General features: G+C 42.0%; 1 protein-coding gene across 6 annotated transcripts in view; it reads left to right on the top strand.

Annotated features, from left to right (window-relative positions):
* LOC130276901 (mucin-5AC-like) overlaps nucleotides 1-25,637 on the top strand; it is a 442,145-nt gene that overhangs the window by 97,574 nt on the left and 318,934 nt on the right. For all 6 annotated transcript variants that reach the window (XM_056526890.1, XM_056526891.1, XM_056526895.1 and 3 more), the window contains 4 exons: nucleotides 5,688-5,805; nucleotides 9,352-9,490; nucleotides 12,815-12,925; nucleotides 21,595-21,664. In XM_056526890.1, the coding sequence (XP_056382865.1) occupies nucleotides 5,688-5,805; nucleotides 9,352-9,490; nucleotides 12,815-12,925; nucleotides 21,595-21,664 (438 nt within the window). The remainder of the gene's footprint in view (nucleotides 1-5,687; nucleotides 5,806-9,351; nucleotides 9,491-12,814; nucleotides 12,926-21,594; nucleotides 21,665-25,637) is intronic.

The raw sequence follows: 25,637 nt of genomic DNA on the forward strand, positions 1-25,637 counted from the left end.
TCACCCCTGTTCCTCATCATTTCCCCCTTTGATCACCCCTGTTCCTCATGATTTCCCTCTGTGCCTCATGATTTCCTCTGATAATCCCAACCTGTGCCTCATTGTTTCCGCCCCGTGCCTTATCATTTTCCTTCCCCCTCCCCTGCTTGTTTTTTTTTATTTTTTTCATTTTTCCCTTACCTGGCTGCTTTACGGCAGGCTCTGATTCAGTGCACTGGCGAATGACGTCCTCTGCCTGCTCCTCTGCGCGGCGTCATGGAGGTTACCGGTCAGACCCTGCAGCCGCCGCTGGTCACTGATTTAAAGTGGCCAGAGCGCTAGCTGCTTGTTCAAGATCAGTAGCCCAGCCGTGGCCACTTTAGAAGAGTGACCAGCGGCGAATGCTGCGGGCCTGGACGTGACACTTGACTTGGGAATCCTTTAAATCAGTGACCAATGGTAGCTGCAGGGTCTGTAACTTCTTTATATCAGTGACCAGTGGATTTATTAGAGTATGACACACAGGTAGGGTTTTGCCTTGTAGTTTAGCTTTAAAAGCGTGTGTTACATTCTGATAAATACAACACGTTCTACATCATTTGGTTACTCATATCTCATGTTTTAAAATTCAGGGGGGAATTTATCATTGGTTTTACACATTGGTTTATTTTGAGCAGTGGGTCAAAAAGTCGCTAATTTAATTGCAAAGTATTTAGACACAATAAAAAAATAACTTAAATTAGTGTGGCATGGTTAGCTTTTTGCGGTGGTCAGAGAATTATCAACTGCAACTTTTTAAAAATTGTTGCAAATTGCTAAATTTTGCTAAATGGACACAAAAGAGTGTACTGAAGTGAAATATTGGGAAATGTGTACCTGCACCAAATTCATCAAATGCCCTGCGACCACATAATACATTTGGCACACATACACCACACAAAATATAGGTGGACAAAAATTGTTCACCTACACCAGCAATTATATATTTCCTCAAACGTGTCTAAATCGCAAGTGGTCAAGACCTCTCTCTTTCGATTAGAAGACTCCATAAACCTAGATTCACCCTTTGAGTGATAAAAACACTTAAAGGGGTACTCAGCTGGACAACATTCTGAAGTAAATGTCCTGAACGCTGTTTTCGCGCTGTGTGGGTTGGCCACGCCCCCTCAATGCAAGTCTATGGGAAGGGGCATGATGGCTTAGTAGAGTGGTCCCTCAAGTTACAATATTAATTGGTTTCAGGACGACCATTGTATGTTGAAACCATTGTATGTTGAGACCATAACTCTATTGAAACCTGGCAATAGGTTCTGAAGCCAACAAAATGTCATCCAAAAATAGGAAAAAAGTTAGGTTAAAAGAAAAATAAGTGGATATCTAATATAGATAAACACGTGAAAAATTTAGAAAATACGGTCTTAGAGGCGCTGCGCACAAACGTGGTCACAAATGGGAAAACTCGAGCCAGCACAGGACAATAAATTTTTTTATTTGAAACAAGGACCCACGCCAGCACTGCTCAACAAAGGAACCTCACAAAGTACTTCTCCCTCCATGCGCAAGGGTCCAGTCCTGGTCAGAGTGCAGCAGCCATTACCTACTAAAATCATACCCCCACCTGTCCACTGCAGGCATTGGTCCCAGGAATCCTGGGATTAAGGCTTGCCGTCCGATCTGGTGAGTATATCACTTAGGTGTGGTTGAGGGTCACACTAAGTCGGTATACGTAAACTAAGGGAGCACCCCCTGTTTTCTTTTTACCTCTTTTCCTACGTCTAATATAGATAAAGCAAGTCCTTACATATAAAAGTAAGAAAGAGCTGCTGGAAGCTGTAATCACTGTCTATGTAGAGGACAGAAGCTTCTTCAGTGTCCTGTACAGTACACACAGTGTCCTATAAAGTAACATAGAGTTGCCCTCACCTAGTGTCCAAAGGAGTAGCTAACCGTGGCATAGGTAAAGATTAGTACAGAACATGTAGTACCACCCTATACTGTAGGGAGGCGCTACCAGACAGCCAGTCAGTACATATACTTTAGTAGTACAGGTGTTTTACCAATAAATCATTCTGATTGGTCATTTCTTCCAGAGATTGACACTTTTCATAGATCTGGACTGTCCGTAGTATTGTACGTTGAGTCTGGTTTCAGGTTACAATGGTCCAGAAAAGACCATTGTATGTTGAAACTATTGTATGTTGAGGCCATTGTAAGTTGAGGGATCACTGCACCCATTTAATGTAATATAACATGTATATGGAATATAACACTTAAATAATAACACTTATATAAACACTTAATGCAATATAACACTTAAATAACTAGTTATAAATCTAACTGGTGATCAATTGTAAATTCTTTATTTCAATTTAACTATACATCTCCACCAAATTATGCAATATCCAGTGGCACCACTCCTCTTGGACAGGCAGAATATTTTTTTAAACTAAGGGTGTGTTCACACGTACAGTGTTCTGCTCATATTTTATGTGCAGGATTTGAAACAGCAGATTTTATGCTGCAGATTTCAATGCAAACTAAATTATTGAACATAGCTTCAAATCGTGCACATCAAAAATGCACAGGATACTGTGCGTGTGAATAAATCCTTAGGGGCTATTCACACGTACAGTATTCTGTGCAGATTTGATTCACAGGATTTCAAGCTGTGTTCAGTCATTCAGTTTATATTGAAATCTGCAGCAGAAAATCCTGCGCATCAAATCTGCGCATCAAATTTGCGCAGAATACTGTATGTGTGAATAGACCATTACAGTACTATGGCCCAGATTTACCAATCTGTCTGAGGACAGAAACTGTCTGGTTTTCCCATAGCAACCAATCACCGATCTATCATCTACACCTCTTTCCAAACATTCTCCCCCAAATAATTCTCCCCATATCATGTCTCTTGTGAGTGCTACAAGTCTCCTGGTAGGATAGCACCCCACCTTCCCTCTACCAATGGATTGTGAAGGTTGACCAAATATACTGCCCAGAGGACCTGTCTTTCTGAGAACAGCATTCACATCAGACATTTTCAAAGGTATGGATAAAATACAGGAACTTTAAGAATGATGTTTAACTATAACGTTGATAGGACCCCTAAGACCTCTTCTCTTTCACATTTATGGTACCCCATACTTATCTAAAGGTCTTAGAGTAAGAATACCCCTCCTTATGATACTTATATCTGTAGGTGCCAGTTTTGCATAAGATTTTGCATTTACCCAGACTCCTACTCCTTTTTTACCCAACCTTTCACCCCTTGCTTCCTCTAGTTTATTGGTTATAATGATACACCTTTATTTTCTACTGTTACATAGTTACATAGTTTGAAAGGTTGAAAAAAAATAAGACATAATTCCATCAAGTTCAACCGAAAAATCAGACTGTAGATCCAAAGGAAAAAAAAAAAAAAAACATGAGGCTCATGCCTATTGCCCCATAATAGAGGAAAAATCCTTCCTGACTCCAGTATGGCATATTACAAGTTATGGATGTTCATGGGCTTGGAACGTTGATCCAGGGATTTATTCTATTTTACCATAAGAACACCTAGATCCCCCTTGAATTTGTTTATTGAGACATCACAACATCATGTGGCAGAGAACTCCATAGTCTCACTGCTCTTACAGTAAAGAATCCCCACCTGTGATGATGGTGAAACCTTCTTTCCTCTAGACATAGAGGATATCAGCCTAGATATAAAAAGATCCCTGGTGTGATCCCTGTATTGTGCATTCATATATTTGTACATTGCGATCAAATTGCACCTTAGACATCTTTTCTTCAAACTAAAAAAACCCAAGCTTTATAACCTGTCTTGGTCCTGTAATCCTCCCATACCATTAATATTTGTCGCCCTCCTCTGCACCCTCTCCAGCTGTGTCATATCCTTTTTATATACAAGTGACCAGAATTGGAAACAATACTCCATATGTGATCTGACAAATGATCAACAGAGGCAAAACTATGTCCTTGTCAAAAGCCTCTATATGCACCAGTTCCCCCAAGTCCTTTTCAGTAGAAGTTTTACCTAATGTCTTATTTAGCACATAATTGTGCCTCTTGTTTTTACGGTCCAAGTGCACAACTTTACATTTATCCACATTAAACTTAATTTGCCATGTGTGTGCCCAAACCTCCAGCTCCCTAGAATTCTCTGTAATATTATATTTTCAGGGGTCAAGTCCTACGAAAAAATGTGGAAATTCACCCAGGATTTCCAATCAAGGGATGGTCCTGCAGGACTCCTGCTAATGGGAATGGTGTTCCTGCTGTGAAAATGTGCAGGAACTCAGTTCCCATATGTTCCTGCAGGACTTGAGCCCTCCTCTGTGGTGATCACCTTACCCAGTTTAGTGTCATCTGCAAATATAAAAATTCTACTTTGTAATCCTTCTACAAGGTCATTAATAAACATATTGAAAACAAGTGGACCCAGTACTGACCCCTGTGGTACCCCACTTATGTCACCCAACCAGTGTAATATTCTTTGAGGGGACAGAAATATTAATGGGGTACTCCGGTGGAAAACTTTTTTTTTTTTTAATGAACTGGTGCCAGAAAGTTAAACAGATTTGTAAATTACTTCTATTAAAAAATCTGAATCCTTTTACTACTTTTTAGCAGCTGTATGCTACAGAGGAAATTCTTTACTTTTTGAATTTCTTTTTTGTGTTGTCCACAGTGCTCTCTGCTGATACCTCTGAAAGGATTAAGATTTTTTTAATAGAAGTAATTTACAAATCTGTTTAACTTTCTGGCACCAGTTAATTTAAAAAAAAAAGTTTTCCACCGGAGTACTCCTTTAAACACTGTTATACAGGCTGTGCACTCACTACTTTACATTGTAGCATAAGGTAATTTCTTCAGTCTTGTCGCATGAAAAGATATAATAAAATATTTACAAAAAATGAGCGGGGTGAACTCACTTCTGGGAGATACATATCACGGAGATTGGAACATGCATGTTTAACCAACATCTATCATACTAAACTGCAGCATCCAAAAGTATGTGTGCACGGATGGCAAAAGTAAGAGGGCTACAAAACTTCCCCTAGTCCTGGTACAAAGAAATGCATTGAGATGCATACTCATGTGATGTATGTTTCATACAAATTGTATCCAATTGTTGTAAGCATTGCTCTCTCATTTATCATTGGAAAAAAAGGTTAAAGATGAATATAAGAAATTGACTAAGGTTTCATTATTGATCTAGCATTTTTAAAGAAAAGGCAATGTCTTATCCCTTTTCAAATAACTGGGTCTTTTTTATGTTAAAGAAAAATCCAGCTATTGTAAGGGATCGAAAAACTTTGCATTTTTTTGTATGTTGTTGGATTAATGAAAAACCCTTAGTAGATATGTAATATTCTAATTTTCATTAATCATCAATAGAACAACTCCTGTGTACAACATGTGCACGTATTTGTTATCCAGCTACCATGTCTAAATCGTAAAAGTATGAATCTCAATGTATTTCTGTGTACCAGAAGTGGGGTATGTTTTCTTGTAACCCAAGACAAATGAAGTAACTTTCCCGCTCTTACCCCTTTTGTAAAAAACTGAAAAACTGAGAAAATAACTAGGTAGTCTAGAAAAAGCTCTAAAACACTAGTCTTTTGTTGATTAATAAAAAAAAAATGAACCTCATTTGTCCATGGGCATCTTATATTTTAACATCTCTCGTGCAATGTTTAAAGGCTATATATTCGATGATGTTGGCAGCAATGAGTGCATACGTATTGAGGAATGTCCTTGTTCCTACAATGGCAACATTTATCAACCAGGAGAATCCTATTCCACTTCTTGTAGGACTTGGTAAGTAAAACCAATGTAATTTTCTGATATTTTGCTTTACGGTATCTACAGAAATCTCTTTTCTAGGGGCTTCCTTTTCTTAGTTAGTTTCAATACAGTAATATTGCAGTGCAAGAAGTAATTTACACCTGTTTTAGCTTCACAACAATGGCACATTGGGTTATGATTTGAGAGATCAGAGACTATGGTAAAATTTCACTATATATTGTACACTGTGCTAAAGAATTTGGAGACTGCTCCATAGCCTGGATGGCAAATGGGATGAAGTTTATGCTAATTCTGCATAAAATGGGGTTCCTGTGAGTGTGGGAGGATTCCCATGTGGCTTACAATAGTCTGGCACTATTGGATTCAAAAGTTGGTAAAAAATGGCAATAGTGTTTTACTGTACACTCAACAATATACAGTACAATAAGGTACAAATTTTCTCCACAGGAGGGAATCGACTACCTAAATGTTACAGTTCAGCAGCTCAAAAGCCCTCACAGCCACATGGGCAAAACAAGAACAGTCCGACCAGAGTGGTGGGCATCTTAGCTATTTACAGTCTGCAGTCTGCAACTATCTGTCCCATAAGTCCCAGAGGGTCCTCTTTGTTAGAGGAGCAATATTATGAACCTACTAAAACTACCTATGTGTCCAGCTTTATTTCTAGACTTTGCTGCAGCTTTATATCTGCGGCTATCATGCTTACCATGAAGAAGAGAGACTCCTGTGATGAGCCTGGTCAATTGGCAGACATGGGAGAATTCCTTTCCTTCGGCATATGCCTTCCATCATCCAGCAGCTGCCTGGTTCAGTGTTTGCATCCCCTGCAATTTCCCTGCAGGCTGAATGAATGCTAATGCATACTAACCTGGCGATCTCTAAAATGACACTTCTTTAATATATGTTAGGTGAATGGAGCTCTATGGATACCTTTAGTAAAGGCACTATGATTCAAAGTTAGAGAGTACCTACCTGCCTCCATTGTGTTATATTCTGCTGCTGATATGTTGCCCTCTTCATTACCTGCCCCCCGCAGTTTTTCTTTTTAATTTTCGGCCAGTATTTCTTTTATAGTCCTCTTTGAAAGCTTGCTCACTGCCTGTGTGCTTTCTCAGGCTGAGGGGGTGTTTCCCGGCAGGCGTGATGTCAGCTGAAGCCTGCCGAGTAACATTTCCGCCCTTCTCTGTTCTATGCTGCACTCGGCTCCGGATCGTGCATAGAACAGGCAGCCAATCACGGCAGACAGGTTGTCATTGCCCTCCTCTCTGTTATGCACAGCACAAGCCATACAAAGAGAAGGGAGATGAGAGTCGTCCTGCCTGCCGTACACAGTGCTGCGGTGCAGGCCGGCTTGTCATCCAGGGGGTTGGTAGAGAGAAGGGGCTGAACAGAAGCACATGTGGCTTAGTGGATATTTATGTACAGGGTGGGACATTTATATGGATACACCTTAATAAAATGGGAATGGTTGGTGATATTAACTTCCTGTTTCTGGCACATTAGTGTATGTGAGAGGGGAAACTTTTCAAGATGGGTGGTGACCATGGCAACCATTTTGAAGTCGGCCATTTTGAATCCAACTTTTGCTTGGTTTTAATGTAATTTTATTCTTTCATGAGTTATTTACAAGTTTCTCTTTGTTTACAGCCATTGACACGTGAGGTGTGGATAGAAATTGTGTTGATGTCTGGTGAACGCAGTATCCGGGTCATTGCAGCAGATTTCAATGCAAGACACCCTACGAGACCACCCAACTCCCATACTACAGTTAGCAAACTGCTTGCTAAGTTTCGTGAAACTGATTCAGTGTTGGATTTGCCAAAATGTGGATGCAGAAAAACTGTCACTAATGAAGAAACATCAGTGGTTGTCCTAGCTTCATTCAGCAAGAGCCCACAGCATAGCACTCGCCGCATGTCACTGGAGAGTGGCATTAGTTGAACATCCCTTTGGCGGATATTACTCACAAATGGCACCCTTACAAACTCCAGCTACTGCAGCATCACAATGAGGATGACCCAGATCGGCGCACTGAATTTGCAGAATGGGCAAAACAATAATTGGAACAGGACCCTCAGTTTACGCAGAAGATTTTGTTCAGTGATGAGGCAAACTTTTATGTGAATGGTGAAGTTAACAAACAAAACCCCCGCTATTGGTCTGACACTAACCCACATTGGATAGATCCCTCCAAGACTGTTGGAACACAAAAATTGATGGTATGGTGTGGTATATGGGATACAAAGAAAGTGGGGCCATTCTTCATCAATGGAAACCTCAAAGCCACTGGATATGCGAAATTGCTACATTATTATGTGTTTCCCTCTTTATGCACTGAAGCTGGCACGTTCCCTGAGTTTTTCCAGCAAGTTGGTGCACCACCACATTATGGGTGTCAGGTCTGAGCATTCCTAGATGAACAGTTTCCTGGAAAGTGGATTGGTCATCGTGGGCCAGTTGAATGGCCCCCAAGGTCTCCCGATCTGACCCCCTTAGACTTTTATCTTTGGGGTCATCTGAAGGCAATTGTCTATGCTGTGAAGATACAAGATGTGCAGCACCTGAAACTACGGATACTGGAAGCCTATGCAAGCATTTCTCCTGCGGTGTTGCTATCAGTGTGTGAAGAGTGGGAGAAGAGGGTTGCATTGACAATCCAACACAATGGGCAGCACATTGAACACATTTTATAAGTGGTCAGAAACTTGTAAATAACTCATCAAAGAATAAAGTTACGTTAAAACCAAGCACATCATTGTTTTTCTTGTGAAATTCCCAATAAGTTTGATGTGTCACATGACCCTCTTCCAATTAAAAAACTAAAGTTGGATTCAAAATGGCCGCCATGGTCACCACCCATCTTGAAAAGTTTCCCCCCTCATATATACTAATGTGTCAGAAACAGGAAGTTAATATCACCAACCATTCCCATTTTATTAAGGTGTATCCATATCAATGGCCCACCCTGTATATAAGTTCTCTAGAATATGCAACCTGACTTTCCTGCAACCCATTGCACAGCCCTACAGATTCACCCTGTGGATAAGCAGAGTTGTGACTGCCTACCGTGCACAGTGCTGCGGTGCCGGCCGGCTTGTCATCATGTTATGCATGTGCACAATATAGCAGGCACAGAGTTAAATGTAGCAGGCACAGCAGCCGCCCTGCCTGCCATGCACAGCACTCGCTCCCGCCTGTCTGATTGACAGGCAGGGAGTTGCACTGTGCTCTTCAGTGTCCCGGCTGCAGAGCTCAACTCTATAGCCAAAACATGTAGGGAAACCCCTAGTGGTCAGTATTTAAAAGTTAAAAAAAATATATATAAAGATACATTTTTGTTAATCACATGTTATTAGAACATTGTTTCTTATACATTGATTAACAAAATATAAAAAGTTTTTGTGGTGACAGGTACTCTTTAACAAATAAAGTATGAACCTGAGCTAGAATATTCAAATACAATATTACCAGATTTTAAAGTCTAATTTAGTTGTAAAATATTTTCACTCAAGACTTTTTTTTAACAGTTGTTTAAGATAATGATAATTTGATTTACAGTTCATGTTTTGGTGGGAAATGGAATTGTTCGGCCATTCCTTGTTCTGCAACATGTTCCATAGAAGGAGGCTCCCACATAACCACATTTGACCAGTTCCGATATAACATGCATGGGGACTGTCATTATGTGATTTCTAAGGTATGACCAACATTTCTTTCTCTAGCTATTTTACATGGGATGTTAAACAAAAACAGTCCTGCTCAAAAGTCAAACGGTCAAAGAGTGAGCAGGCAAAACACATTTATTGTATTTCTTATGGGATTCATATTCAACATTAAGTTATAAAAGAATGGCACAATAAAAAACAAAACGGCAACAAAAAAAAAAGTCTGCATTCCCTTTGTTCTTAAAGTGGTACTTCGGTGGATCAACTGGTGCCAGAAAGTTAAACAGATTTGTCAATTGTTTCTATTAAAAAATCTTAATCCCTCCAGTACTTATCAGCTGCTGTATGATCCACAGGAAGTTCTTTTATTTTTTTATTTATTTTCTGTCTGACCACAGTGCTCTTTGCTGACACCTCTGTCTGTGTCAGGAATTGTGCAGAACAGGAGCAAATCCCCATAGAAAACCTATCCTGCTGTGAACAGTTCCTGACATGGAGAGAGGTGTCAGCAGAGAATGGTCGGACAGAAAAGAAATTTAAAAAGAAAATAACTTCCTCTGGAGCATACAACAGCTGATAAGTACTGGAAGGATTAAGATTTTTAAACAGAAGTAATTTACAAATCTGGGAAACTTTTTGGCACCAGTTGATTTTTTAAAAATTGTTTTCCACCGAAGTACCCCTTTAACCCTATACGGACGATGGATGCAAATGGATGTCCTGGTGCCCTGGTAGGAGCTGTGGTCATTTCATGCACGGCTATCAGTAGCCAGGAACCCGCTGGTAATGGCTGACATCAGCTGGCATCTGAGGCATTCAGGGGAGAACTCATGGGTCCACCCACAGCTTAATTGCAGGGGTCCTATGAGTCAATACGGTTGCCGGAGTGCTGCTTACTGGCTCCCAGCAAGCTTCGGCAATCTTCTCCTCTGATGTGGCTTCTGACAGACCAGAGAAGTAGATTGCCAATATTACTGATAAGTGCCATGCATAACAGTAATATGAATCTAATGATTGTTATAAATAGTCCCCTAATTAAGTAAAAAAAAAGAAAAACTTTTCTTAAAATGTGAATAAGCCCCTCCCCCAATAAAAATGAACAATTAGCTTTTTACCATTTTACTAATAAAAAGTGTAAAAAAAAAAAAAGTTGGAAATAAACATATTTGGTATCGCCGCATGCATAAATGTCCAAATTATTAAATGATCAAATTATCATGTTAATGATCCTGGAACGTGAAAGGCGTAAACATTTTTTTTTTTATCTAAAATTGCTGTTATTTGGTCACATCACATCTCAGCAATGTTAAATAAAAAGTGATTAAAAAAAGTCACATGTACGCAAAAGTGGAACCAATAAAAACGACAGCCCTATATACGGAAAAATAAGAAAGTTATAGGGGTCAGAATAGAGAAATACAAATTTTGCATAAAAGTAGTACAGTAATAATACCGCATGTAAACATGGTTATCGTTTTAATCATATTGACCAACAGAATAGAGAGAACATGTCAGTTTTACTATAAAGTGTACTGCGTAAAAATAAAACTCTCCAGAATTTGCTAAATTGCAGTTTTCTTTTTAATTTCCCCACAAAATAATTTTTTTTGTTTTGTCATACATTTTAGGGTAAAATAAAAGGTGTCATTACAAAGTACAATTGGTTGTGCCAAAAATAAGTCTATACAGTGGTCCCTCAACATACGATGGTAAGCCGTTCCAAATGAACCATTGTTTGTTGAAACCATCATATGTTGAGGGATCCGTGCAATGTTAAATATAGGACTTTATACTCACCTGTCCCCGCTGTCACCGCTGCCCTGGATGTCGCATCCATTGCTGTCGCCACGTCCCCGGGGTGTGCCTCCGCTCCGGAACCTCTCTGTTGCCTGGGATTGTCATTCCTCATCGCCGCCATTACGTCACTACGCACGCCGCTCCTATTGGATGACGGGACGGCATGTGCGGCGACGTGATGACGACGATGGAGAGCGACGGCGATGCAGGGGATCACGAAGATGACATCCTGGAGCGCAGTGGACAGGCAAGTAACCATCACCGGAGCTTACGGGGCACCGTAAACGGCTATCCAGCGGCAGCTGAAGCAGTTTGCGCTGCTGGATAGCCGTTTATGCGATGGCCCCGACATACAAAAGCATCGTATGTTGATGCTGCCTTCAACATGTGATGGCCTCTGAGAGGCCATCGCATGTTGAAATTATCATATGTCGGGGCCACTGTATTGGTCTGGAGATGAAAAAATAAAAGAGTTATGGCTCTTAGAGGGCAAAGAGGAAAAAGGAAAATGCAAAAATTAAGCTGACTGTGTTCTTAAAGCTTTACTGTCTTTAGATACATTTTTCATTTAATACTTCCTTAAAATCTTAGCGTTTTCCTATTATACTTTGTTAAAAAGTTTGATTGCTACAGATGTGAAAGAATGGTTTAAAAAACAGCCGCCAAGGGTATCATTCTCTTTAATTTTGCAAACAAACCCTGGTGTTCAAGCTTTTTTTGTCCTAGCAACAAGTAATTTGGACTGATTTGCTGAGGGGATGGATGTGGTTCTCTCCCTGCTCTGCTCTGCTCCCTCCAGTTCAGTGTATAATACAGCTTTCGACAGGGTGAACTGAGCCCATGTGAGATCCAGACAGGACCCACGCAGTTTGCAGTCTTAAGAGTAGCATTTCCATTCACACTGACAAGCAATAAATATAGGTTCTTATAGCTGCATTAGAGTAATAAAAACCATGCACTTTAGGCACAAAGCTTTGCAAATGTAAAAATGTTTGTGCAAACCTCATGACAAGGGAGAGGGGAGGAAAGGAGCTAGTTTGTCATGGTTCTGAAGAAACTCCCCCAGTTTTAGGAGTAGTGCAAGAAGAGTGAGCATAGTAAGACATAGATGGAAAGGTATTTTACATATAAAAACATGCATATTGTTATGCATACAGGTCTTAGGGCACATAACTACACTGATTTGAAACTTTTTTTTAAATGTTCTTTCTAATGACAGTAATGCTTTAATGAGTTAATATTACACATTGCCCCCTTTAACATGAACACAGCTTGCAATTGAGGGGCACACAGACAAGGGGCAACAACCCTTTAACACACCAAGCATGCTTCTTCTGGCCCACTGCTTCTTCTTGGCCAAAAGATGCACACTTGCCATGTGAAACAGTCGCTGCCCATTTGTCTGTGTGCCCCTGGCATCTGTATGTCATTCTGTGACTTTCTGCTAAGCTGGTGAAGTGTTGCCTTTTCTATGTGTGGATATTGCAGAAATTTAGTTATGATTTTGACTATTTAAAAGTCTCTCTTTATTTCCCTAATGCAATGTTTTTACTCCCTAGGATTGTAGGAGAGGCCTCTTTACCATTTTGGGTGAATTAAGACACTGTGGACTAAGACAGACAGAAGCATGTCTTAAAGGAGTCACCATTTTCCTTAACAATGCCTCAACTGTGAGTGATCATCTCACTGTAAAACAACATCTTTAATAAGTTATTACACTGATAACAAACACATCTTAAAGGGGTATTCTGGTGATAAAAAAATACATTCTAATTGATTCCAGGTACTGTAAAAATGAAGAAGTTACTATACTCACCTGCCCTGATCGCTCACTGACAAGTCATAACTCAACTGCCTCATTAACTACTTAAAGGGGTACTCCCGTGGAAAACTTTTTTTTTTAACCCCTTAAGGACGCAGGACGTAAATGTACGTCCTGGTGAGGTGGTACTTAACACACCAGGACATACATTTACGTCCTAAGCATAACCGCGGGCATCGGAGCGATGCCCGTGTCATGCGCGGCTGATCCCGGCTGCTGATCGCAGCCAGGGACCCGCCGGCAATGGCCGACGCCCGCGATCTCGCGGGCGCCCGCCATTAACCCCTCAGGTGCCGGGATCAATACAGATCCCGGCATCTGCGGCAGTTCGCGATTTAAATGAACGATCGGATCGCCCGCAGCGCTGCTGCGGGGATCCGATCATTCATAACGCCGCACGGAGGTCCCCTCTCCTTCCTCCGTGCGGCTCCCGGCGTCTCCTGCTCTGGTCTGTGATCGAGCAGACCAGAGCAGAAGATGACCAAAAACACTGATCTGTTCTATGTCCTATACATGGAACAGATCAGTATTAGCAATCATGGTATTGCTATGAATAGTCCCCTATGGGGACTATTCAAGTGTAAAAAAAAATGTTAAAGTAAAAAAAAAGTGAAAAATCCACTCCCCCAATAAAAAAGTAAAACGTCAGTTTTTTCCTATTTTACCCCCAAAAAGCGTAAAAAACATTTTTTATAGACATATTTGGTATCGCCATGTGCGTAAATGTCCGAACTATTAAAATAAAATGTTAATGATCCCGTACGGCGAACGGCGTGAACGAAAAAAAAAAAAAAAAAGTCCAAAATTCCTACTTTTTTAATACATTTTATAAAAAAAAAATTATAAAAGATGTATTAAAAGTTTTTTATATGCAAATGTGGTATCAAAAAAAAGTACAGATCATGGCGCAAAAAATTAGCCCCCATACCGCCACTTATACGGAAAAATAAAAAAGTTAGAGGTCATCAAAATAAAGGGATTATAAACGTACTAATTTGGTTAAAAAGTTTGTGATTTTTTTTAAGCGCAACAATAATATAAAAGTACATAACAGTTCCTAAAATGGACAGCAGAGGTCAGCAGAGAGCACTGTGGTCATGACATCAGAGAAATCCAAAAAAGAATAGCATTTCCTCTGTAGCATATAGCCCCTTAAAAGTACTGGAAGGAGTAAGATTTTTTTAATAGAAGTAGTTTACAAATCTGGAAAACAGCAAGTAGCCAGCGGTAAAGGAACTTCACTTTATTTCACTATAAGACATCAATAAAAAGCACTCAAACGGCAGTCCATAAAAACAGGAACACTGAAACATGCAACTTGCATGTTTCAGTGTTCCTGTTTTTATGGACTGCCGTTTGAGTGCTTTTATTGATGTCTTATCGTGAAATAAAGTGAAGTTCCTTTACCGCTGGCTACTTGCTGTTTTCTACATTGCATTGGAGATTTGCCGTGCGGATGGGTCGTGAGAGCTGACTTCCCTTGCTTGCGTAATTTACAAATCTGTTTAACTTTCTGGCACCAGTTGATTAAAAAAAAAAGTTTTCCATGGGAGTATCCCTTTAATTTTTCACTTTCCAGAATGGTAGCTAAGCAGGCATATTATGTTTTCTTTTAACGTTATTTTCTTTTATAAACAAGTAAAAATAATAAAATGACAAAGAATTCCTATACAACAACTTTGCATAATCTGCTTCAACCCATCCCTGAGGTTTTGAGACATCCAAAAAATTCCCCTCTTTGTCTGCTTAGCTATTTCATATTCAAACTCATATATTACATATTGGCCATTGTTCGGATAGAACCATTTAGGCTCAATAATTACTTTTGCATGGGCAAGCAATCCCATAAGTAGATTTTTATCTAATTAACATCCACTCAGGTCTCCCAAGACTGTAATTAAACTAAATTTCAAGTCTCTTTTTATAGAGAATTTAAAACAGATACGTGGTCTGATATTGATCTAACAGAGTGTTTCATATCTTGAAATGCACATAAGCCTATATCATTCTTGAGGCCATTTTATGTGTGACACTGCAACATGTATTTGTCCCTATCCTGATATATACTTCTCCAAACATCAATCCAGCCTGCTTCCTCTGCTAATGTTGCTTGTTTTATCTGGACATGGCACATTAGACTACCTTTTTTGACTCTACACCATTTCCTATCTTTGCTAATATTACATGCAAAGTTTAGTGGCGGATCCAGGGGGCGACTGCCCCCCAGATTAATTTCCCCCATCACATTCAGGACATCCCTGTGTCCCGAAAGATCTTTTCTGGACACAAGGATGTCCCGGTTACCTTTCTGCAGCCCCGCATTAACTTTAAGAACACAGGGGCTGCCGGGAGGTAGCGCACGCAGCAGGGACGTCACTGACATCCTGTGCGTGCGCCCATAGGAACAGAGCAGAGCGTAGCGCATGGTAAGTTACCAGCGGCATATCATCTTCGGTGCTCTGTCCACTGCTCCTCCGGTACCGGGACCTACAGCTATAGCCTGTAGGCCATAGCAGTAGATCATGTCCCCTGACCAGAGGAATGGTGGTTGGAGCACTGAAGTGGGGCAGTACACAAACATACAGCCTCCAGCCATACACTGTATATGGCTGAAGTCTGCATGTCTATGGGGGCCACTGCCTACCTAATGTGGGGGGAACTGTACTGCCAACCTAATGTGGGAGAACTATACTGCCAACCTAATGTAGGGGGAACTATGCTGCCAACCTAATGTGGGGAGAACTATACTGCCAACCTAATGTGGGGGAACTATACTGCCAACCTAATGTGAGGAGAACTTTGCTGCCAACCTAATGTGGGGGGAACTATATTGCCAACGTAATGTGGGTGGAACTATACTGCCAATCTAATGTGGGGGGAACTATACTGCCAACCTAATGTGGGGGAACTATACTGCCAACCCAATGTGAGGAGAACTATACTGCCAACCTAATGTGGGGGGAACTATATTGCCAACGTAATGTGGGTGGAACTATACTGCCAACCTAATGTGGGGAACTATACTGACAACCTAATATGGGGGAACTATACTGACAACCTGATGTGGGTGATCTATGCTGACAACCTAATATGGGGGAACTATGCTGACAACCTAATGTGGGGGAACTATGCTGACAACCTAATGTGGGAGAACTATGCTGACAACCTAATGTGGGGGTAACTATGCTGACAACCTAATGTGGGGGGAACTATGCTGACAACCTAATGTGGGGGGGAGCTATTCTGACAATCTAATGTGGGGGGAACTATACTGCCAACCTAATGTGGGGGGAACTATACTGCCTACCTAATGTGGGGGAACTATACTGCCAACCTAATGTGAGGGGAACTATACTGCCTACCTAATGTGGGGGAACTATGCTGACAACCTAGTGTGGGGGAACTATGCTGACAACCTAATGTGGGGGAACTATGCTGACAACCTAGTGTGGGGGAACTATGCTGACAACCTAATGTAGGGGAACTATCCTGACAACCTAGTGTGGGGGAACTATGCTGACAACCTAATGTGGGAGAACTATGCTGACAACCTAATGTGGGGGTAACTATGCTGACAACCTAATGTGGGGTAACTATGCTGACAACCTAATGTGGGGGGGAGCTATTCTGACAATCTAATGTGGGGGGAACTATACTGCCAACCTAATGTGGGGGGGAACTATACTGCCTACCTAATGTGGGGGAACTATGCTGACAACCTAGTGTGGGGGAACTATGCTGACAACCTAATGTGGGGGAACTATGCTGACAACCTAATGTAGGGGAACTATCCTGACAACCTAGTGTGGGGGAACTATGCTGACAACCTAATGTGGGGGAACTATGCTGCCAACCTATTGTGGGAGAACTATGCTGTCTACCTAGTGTGGGGGAACTTTGATTCCTACCCAGTGTGGGGGAACTATGCTGCCTACCTAGTGTGGGGAAACTATACTGCCTGCCTAGTGTGGGGAAACTATGCTGCCTGCCTAATGTGGGGGAACTATGCTGCCTACCTAGTGTGGGAACTATGCTGCCTACCTAGTGTGGGGTAACTATGCTGCCTACCTAGTGTGGGGGAACTATGCTGCGTACTTAAAGGATACTCCACTGCCCCAGCATTCAGAACATTTTGTTCCGAACTCTGGGTGCGGGCTGCGGGGGTTGTGACATCACAGCCACACTGTCACGATTCGGCTGGCTGGAGGTGGATCCTCTGTGCCAGAGAGGGATTGGCGTGGACCGTGTCGGTGGACCGGTTCTAAGTTGCTACTGGTTTTCACCAGAGCCCGCCGCAAAGCGGGATGGTCTTGCAGCGGCGGTAGCAACCAGGTCGTATCCACCGGCAACGGCTCAACCTCTCTGACTGCTGAGATAAGCGCGGTACAAGGGAGTAGACAAGAGCAAGGTCGGACGTAGCAGAAGGTCGGGGCAGGCGGCAAGGTTCGTAGTCAATAGTAATAGCAGGAGGTCAGAAACACAGTAATGGTAAACACAGTAGTAGCTTTCTCTAGGCACTAAGGCAACAAGATCCGGCAAGGAAGTGCAGGGGAAGTGAGGTTATATGGACAGGAGGCAGGTGGAAGCTAATCAGACTAATTGGGCCAGGCACCAATCATTGGTGCACTGTCCCTTTAAATCTTAGAGAGCTGGCACGCGCGCGCCCTAAGGAGCGGAGCCGCGCGCGCCAGGACGTGACAGCCGGGGACCGGGACAGGTGAGTGACTTGGGATGCGATTCGCGAGCGGGCGCGTCCCGCTATGCGAATCGCATCCCCGCCGGCAGAGTCAGTGCAGCGCTCCCGGTCAGCGGGTCTGACCGGGGCGCTGCAGAGAGAGGAACGCCGAGCGCTCCGGGGAGGAGCAGGGACCCGGAGCGCTTGGCGTAACAGTACCCCCCCCCCTTAGGTCTCCCCTTCTTTTTGTCCGGTTGTCGCTCCACCAGGGACGAGGACTTTGGGAGCGATTGTAGAGTCTCCTTCTGGAGGACAGAGAAGTCCTGGGTATACAGATCAACGGCAGGCAGTACAGAAGGAATGGGGAGGGGGAGCAGAGGGAGAAGCATGTCACAGGGCAGGGTGTCACCAGGAAGGGGGCTATGAGGAGGCATGGCACAGTCCTGATAAGCCTTGGGGGAGACCAGGCACAGGAGGAGACACTGAGGCCCGACAGACGGGGCTGGGAGCAGACGTGAGGCATTTCTTGCGGCAAGCAGGACCCCAATTCTTGATCTCCCCGGTGGTCCAGTCCAGGGTGGGAGAATGAAGCTGGAGCCATGGCAGACCGAGGAGGACTTCAGAGGTGCAGTTGGGCAGGACCAAAAATTCAATTTTCTCGTGATGCAGTCCAATAATCATAAGCAGGGCCTCTGTGCGGTAACGCACAGTGCAGTGCAACTTCACTCCGTTGACCGAAGAAATGTAGAGCGGCTTGACGAGACGGGTCACCGGGATGCAATACCTATCAAGCAAAGAGGCCAGAATAAAATTTCCAGAAGAACCAGAGTCCACGACGGCCACGGCTGAGAAGGAGGAGTTGGCAGAAGGAGAAATCCGCACAGGCATCGTGAGACATGGAGAAGCAGATTTCGTACCAAGAGACGCCAGACCCACGTGAGCTGGGTGCGTGCGTGCGTGCGTTTTCCAGACGTGGAGGACGAATAGGGCAATCTACAAAGAAATGTTCGATACTAGCGCAGTACATACATAGATTTTTATCCCTACGGCGAGACCTCTCTTCAAGGGTCAGGCGAGACCGATCCACTTGCATAGCCTCCTCGGCGGGAGGCACAGGGGTAGATTGCAAAGGATACCGTGAGAGAGGTGCCCAGGGACCAAGGTCTTTTTCCTGGCGGAGTTCCTGGTGTCTTTCAGAAAACCGCATGTCAATGCGGGTGGCCAAATGGATAAGTTCATGCAGGTTGGCAGGAATTTCTCGTGCGGCCAGCACATCCTTGATGTTACTGGATAGGCCTTTTTTAAAGGTCGCGCAGAGGGCCTCGTTATTCCAAGATAATTCAGAGGTGAGGGTACGAAATTGGATGGCGTATTCGCCTACAGAAGAACTACCCTGGACCAGGTTTAACAAGACAGTTTCGGCAGAAGAAGCTCGGGCTGGTTCCTCGAAGACACTGCAAACCTCAGAGAAGAAGGACTGTACAGTGGCGGTGACAGGATCATCGCAGTCCCAGAGCGGTGTGGCCCAAGACAAAGCTTTCCCAGACAGGAGAATAACCACGAAAGCCACCTTCGACCATTCTGTAGGAAATTGGTCCGAGAACATCTCCAAATGTAGGGAACATTGTGACAGGAAACCACGGCAGAGTCTAGAGTTCCCATCAAATATGTCGGGCAGGGACAAGCGGAGGTTAGGAGCGGCCACTCGCTGCGGAGGAGGTGCAGGAGCTGGCGGAGGAGATGGTAGCTGCTGTTGCAGCTGCTGTAGCTGCGACTGAAGTTGCTGTAACATGGTGGTCAAGTGCGACAGCTGGTGAGCTTGTTGGGCGATCTGTCGGGATTGCTGGGCGACCACCTTGGATATGTCAGCGATACTTGGCAGCGGCACTTCAGCGGGATCCATGGCCGGATCTACTGTCACGATTCGGCTGGCTGGAGGTGAATCCTTTGTGCCAGAGAGGGATTGGCGTGGACCGTGCCGGTGGACCGGTTCTAAGTTGCTACTGGTTTTCACCAGAGCCCGCCGCAAAGCGGGATGGTCTTGCAGCGGCGGTAGCAACCAGGTCGTATCCACCGACAACGGCTCAACCTCTCTGACTGCTGAGATAAGTGCGGTACAAGGGAGTAGACAAGAGCAAGGTCGGACGTAGCAGAAGGTCGGGGCAGGCGGCAAGGTTCGTAGTCAATAGTAATAGCAGGAGGTCAGAAACACAGTAATGGTAAACACAGTAGTAGCTTTCTCTAGGCACTAAGGCAACAAGATCCGGCAAGGAAGTGCAGGGGAAGTGAGGTTATATGGACAGGAGGCAGGTGGAAGCTAATCAGACTAATTGGGCCAGGCACCAATCATTGGTGCACTGGCCCTTTAAATCTTAGAGAGCTGGCGCGTGCGCCCTAAGGAGCGGAGCCGCGCACGCCAGGACGTGACAGCCGGGGACCGGGACAGGTGAGTGACTTGGGATGCGATTCGCGAGCGGGCGCGTCCCGCTATGCGAATCGCATCCCCGCCGGCAGAGTCAGTGCAGCGCTCCCGGTCAGCGGGTTTGACCGGGGCGCTGCAGAGAGAGGAACGCCGAGCGCTCCGGGGAGGAGCAGGGACCCGGAGCGCTCGGCGTAACACACACCCCTTGTGACGTCACACCACGCCCCCTCAATGTAATTCTGAGAGGGGGCATGTCGACAACTGCACGATACCCTGATGGTTCCCCTCCCGAGACTAGACTCTGGATTAGCCCCTGCCACAGTTCAGGTCATACACACTATAAGCCCGAAACTCTTCTTTATCTCACCCGCAGGAAAACTTATCTACTTTTTTTTTTATCTACCTTTGAGAAATAAAGCACAAAACTAATAGGGATGTAAACCGACACACTGATAAATATGAAGAATGTGTTGAAATATATTCCAAACTCATGTTCTTTATAAAAGAAAAACAAAAACAAGAAAAACAACCACCAATACCTCCCCTTTCCTACTTGATTGGTAATGACCACAATTGTTATCACTGACCTCTCCACTTTATTTTGTCCTACCTCCCCTCTCCCCTCTTAACAGTGACACGGTCATTAGATGCCTCTTGGGATGGGGACCCGAGAGGAAGTTTCTTTGTTCGCACCTCTAGACAGTAACCAGTGAGAAAAAGCTCTGGGCTCCGGAAGTCTCAATAATGCATTTAGTACAGAAATGTTTTATATCACCATTTTCTGCCCCCTCTGTATCTGTCTTCCATATCAAGTTGTTTGCTTTTTAGTTGCCACTTTTTCTTCAATATTTGGGATCACTTTATCCAGATTCACTAATTTTTCACACAGTTTATAATTTTTTGTTCCCTATAAGCATAAGGACCAATAAAAGGTTACATTAATTTTGATCATATACTCGATATAATAACATTGATGTACTATGCTTAGAGTAGGCCAAAAATATGATATGATAACGGAATTATATTATATGATAAATAACTGATCAGTTGTTTGAAGGGTCTGTTTTCCCCCACTAATCTTATATTGATGATGTGTCCTAGGCAATCAATATTCCTATTAAGGAAAACCCCATGTGATGGTAACACAAGTACAGGACTGATAACAGTTACAGTAAATTAATTTAGCAAAGTTATGTAATTTTTCAATATACAAACAATAGCATTTGCTAAAACTAAAATACCACTTTAATGTCCTTGGTCATTATTATAAATATGGGGTTGGGTTAACTATTACACACAACTGTCTTAAAGAATCAATTTTTTATCTAAATGTAAAATTTGATTTTTCATTTAAAGATATTTAGCAACATCAATGTAAATGTCACTATCTCCTGTGTATTTATGATGTACTTGTTTTTAGAAATTGGAAGTTATAAAGCCCAGTCAAATCTTTGTGAATGGAATGATGTCTAGACTGCCTATTTATTCAGGTATAAAGCTGATGCTTTTAATAATACATATTCATTAAAGTATTTGTACATTATGAGCCATTTGTATTTTCCAGTACAGTTATACTAATATTTATATTCATTTATTATAAAGGATTAAGCATTGTGATATGTTTTATCTTAAAACACCCTATGATAATAATGGGTGAACCTTTAGACATTTGTTTTAGGAAGTTTACCTCGAATTGGCAGTGGACTTAATTTTGGATTTAAAGGCTGATTCGAATATGGCCTTTCATTGGCTTGACTAGGTGTAGAGCCCCCAGCCTAGTGAGTTTAAAAAGTGTCCATATGCCGTCAATTATCTACACACACACACATTAGCAGCGATGCATAGCACATCATTGCTTACTGTGGAGTAGCAGGGACACCTGTCAAAAAGTTTCTCTGCTAGGGCACCATAGAAACTGTGTACTGAGCATGAGAATATCATTGATGTCTCCTGCTCAGTACATAGCATCTTAATTTACCTTCTTGTGCTCAAGAACAGTACACAGCAATGCAGATTGCATTGCAGCTTACTGTAGACGAGCAGGGGCTCTTAGCAAAATGACAAGAGTCTCTGCTACTCTATGTTGTTTTCACTAAATCCTACACAAGGGTGTCATGAAAACTATGTACTGAGCAGGAGGCTTACACTGTATGACTCCTGCTCAGTGCACACTCTCTTGGCTGATTGTAAATGTCCTGAGCAGGCCTCCCACTAACACCCAGCGAGTATAAGTGGAAGGCCTGCAGCATCGCCACTTTCTTCTGAGCAGCACACATTCACTGGGCGCGGAACTCCTGGCCCAGTAAGGCCATGTTCACACGACGGAAGTTCCATGCAAAATTCCACTTGGAATGTCCGCACGGAAACTCCACTGCAGAAGAGTCCCGTTGAATTTAGCGGGATTCTGCTGCTCTGTGCACACGGCAGGATTTCCATGCCAGATGTTTCAGGCATGGAATTTCCAATTTCCGTGGCCACACAAAGAATCAACTCCTTAGTTCTTTCTGTGGAGTCCGCACGGAATGCCTAGCCGCCTTTGAGATGGTGCATTCCTGTGCGGTCCCAGTGCCGGCATTATTACTGCGCCCCGCAGTTTGTTGAACGTCTGAATGGAGATTCTCCATGAAGACATTCCGCCGTGTGAACATAGCCTAAATTTGACCTGAGCAGCAGGCATAAAATGTCTTTGACAGTAGTCTTTGCTCCTGTACTGACTTACCTGAAGCAAGTCACAAAATCCAATATTTTGTAAAACTATGAATTAATTTTATTCATTCTAAACCGATTTGCTTATATCAACCCCATTAAAAGCTTATTTTCTGTTTGGAATCATTTTTGGCAAGCATGCAATAGTTTGGTTGGGGGGCAGCAACACTGTTTTGCAGGAATATTACAATCCCAGAGAAAAAAAATACTGTACAGAATTTTCCCTGTAAAAATTCCATTTGAGGAAAATAGTATGCAGATTTTTTTTTACTTTAAAAATACAACATGGTGGTAGTCAACATTGTTGCTATGCACTCAGATCCAGGGTTTGCAGGGATTCACTTTGAGTACTTATAGATCCTCACGCATGCTGAAAAAACCCCCATAATAAAACAATAAGTTAAAGGGGTATTCCGGTGGAATTTTTTTTTCCTTAAATCCACTGGTGCCAGAAAGTTAAACAGATTTGTATTTTACTTCTATTAAAAAAATCTTTATCCTTCCAGTACTTTTTAAGTATCTGTATGCTACAGAGGAAATTCTTTTCTTTCTGAATTTCTTTTTTGTCTTGTCCATGATGCTCTGTGCGGACATCTCTGTCCATGTCAGGTACTGTCCAGGGCAGCATAGGTTTGCAATGAGGATTTTCTCCTGCTCTGGACAGTTCCTGATATGAGCATCAGGTGTCAGCAGAGAGCACTGTGGACAAGACAAAAAGAAATTCAAAAAGAAAATAATTTCCTCTGTAGCATACAGCTGCTAAAAAGTACTGAAAGGGTAAAGATTTTTTTTTATAGAAGTCATTTACACATCTGTTTATCTTTCTGGCACCAATTGATTTAAAAAAAATATGTTTTCCACTGCGGTACCCCTTTAAGGCTGAATTCACACAAAGCTTTTTGGTCAGTATTTTTTTAAAAAGGTTTCCATTATAGTTATGTTTGGGTTGGTTCTAATCCTGGTTTTGGCCAACTTTACTTTAAATACTGTACTATGGGGGAGTTTTTTTTTAAACATTTCCTACTACTCTCTTGAAAAATGTGCTCTGGTTTACAATGCACCAAATTTATTAAGATTAATAATTTGTCACATGTGTGATTGCCTTTGTGCAACTGGTTCAAATTTACATATGATATGAGCTGGTGTAGATTTCAGGTACTATTTATGCCAGTGTCTAGTGTATATTATAAAAAGTTTCCCGGGCTGTGGCAGACTACACCCCATTAATGCAAACCACCTTCCACATTCAAAAAAAGTGGCAAGCATAATGTAGGGCAAAAAGTTGCAAATTTTTTTCTCAAAATAGGATTTGCACAAACATTTTCTACATTTTCACACCCAAAAACTGTGAACCCAGTCAAACAAAATGCATACAAAGTACTGAAAGAAAACACTAAGAATAAGTAAAATAAAACAAATAGAGTTAGAGTTCACGTTAAACAACAACAAGTTTTTACATTGAAACCTTGAGAATACAAAATTCTTACTGTATAAGAGTGAAAAAAAAAGACAGAGCTCTCATAGGAAAATTTAAATTCAACTTCATAACTGACTATTCCACAGACAAACAAAAAATAAATAAAGTTATGGAAACACATTGGAAAATTCTGTTACAAGATCCAATTCTGAAGGAACACCTTCCAAAAAAAACAGGCTACACATATAGAAGAGCAAAAACAATAAAAAATATGGTGGCCCCAAGCCAACTCAGAGGAGAGAAACAACAAAAAAATAATAATGGAAATTTCCATCAAAATGGATGTTTCAAGTGCGGAGGAAAAACATGCAAACTCTGCAGAAACATCAATCATGGCGCAAACACTTTCATGAGTAACCAAACAGGTAAAAAAAATTCACAGTAAAGGACAGACTCAATTGTAATTCCACGCATGTAATATATCTGATTGAGTGTGGATGCCAGTTGCAGTATATTGGATGAACATCGCAAAGGCTAAGGAACCGCATGAGCGGTCACTGATTTAATGTTACTCATAAATTCCTAAAACATAGTGTATCCAAACATGCAACCAAAAAGCATAACAATGAGTTTGAGGACTTTAAGATCACTGCCATTGAGCAGATACCAGAGGACCACAACAATAGGTTTGGCAGCCTATGCAGAAGAGAATCATTTTGGATCTACAAAATGAACACGCTCTCCCCTCTGGGATTAAATGAGAACATTAATAATGTATAAAAGAATGCCAACACATCCGCCATTTTCCTCCACCTTAATTTTAGTAAATACACTCCAATATACTAATAATACTAATATATATATATATATATATATATATATATATATATATATATATATAGAAACATATAAATTGATAATATATACACACCACTTTATAAACGCAGCCCATACCATATACACAACGTAGCAACACCAACATAGTCACACCCCATCTTTATATTTCATATACATATAGATTGACATTCATTAATCTTATATAACCACAACATGTATATGCATATAATATGATGGAACACATGAACATCTTTTATATTTCTTCCAGCTAAATCTCATCTAACACATATCAAACATAGTAGTTTAATAGTATATATGTACCTATCTAAAATGAAACCCATACTATATACCTAACATAACAATGTATCTCACTACACATGGTACTTCAGATACACATACATTCATATCATTCATTACTACACCACACACATATGATTTACTATAGTAACAAACTCATTTTATCAACTGAGCATTCAGCAGTGCTGCAGTCCCCAAGAGTGGGA

The sequence above is a fragment of the Hyla sarda genome, chromosome 6 (assembly GCF_029499605.1).
Source record: "Hyla sarda isolate aHylSar1 chromosome 6, aHylSar1.hap1, whole genome shotgun sequence".
Taxonomy (NCBI): Eukaryota; Metazoa; Chordata; class Amphibia; order Anura; family Hylidae; genus Hyla; species Hyla sarda.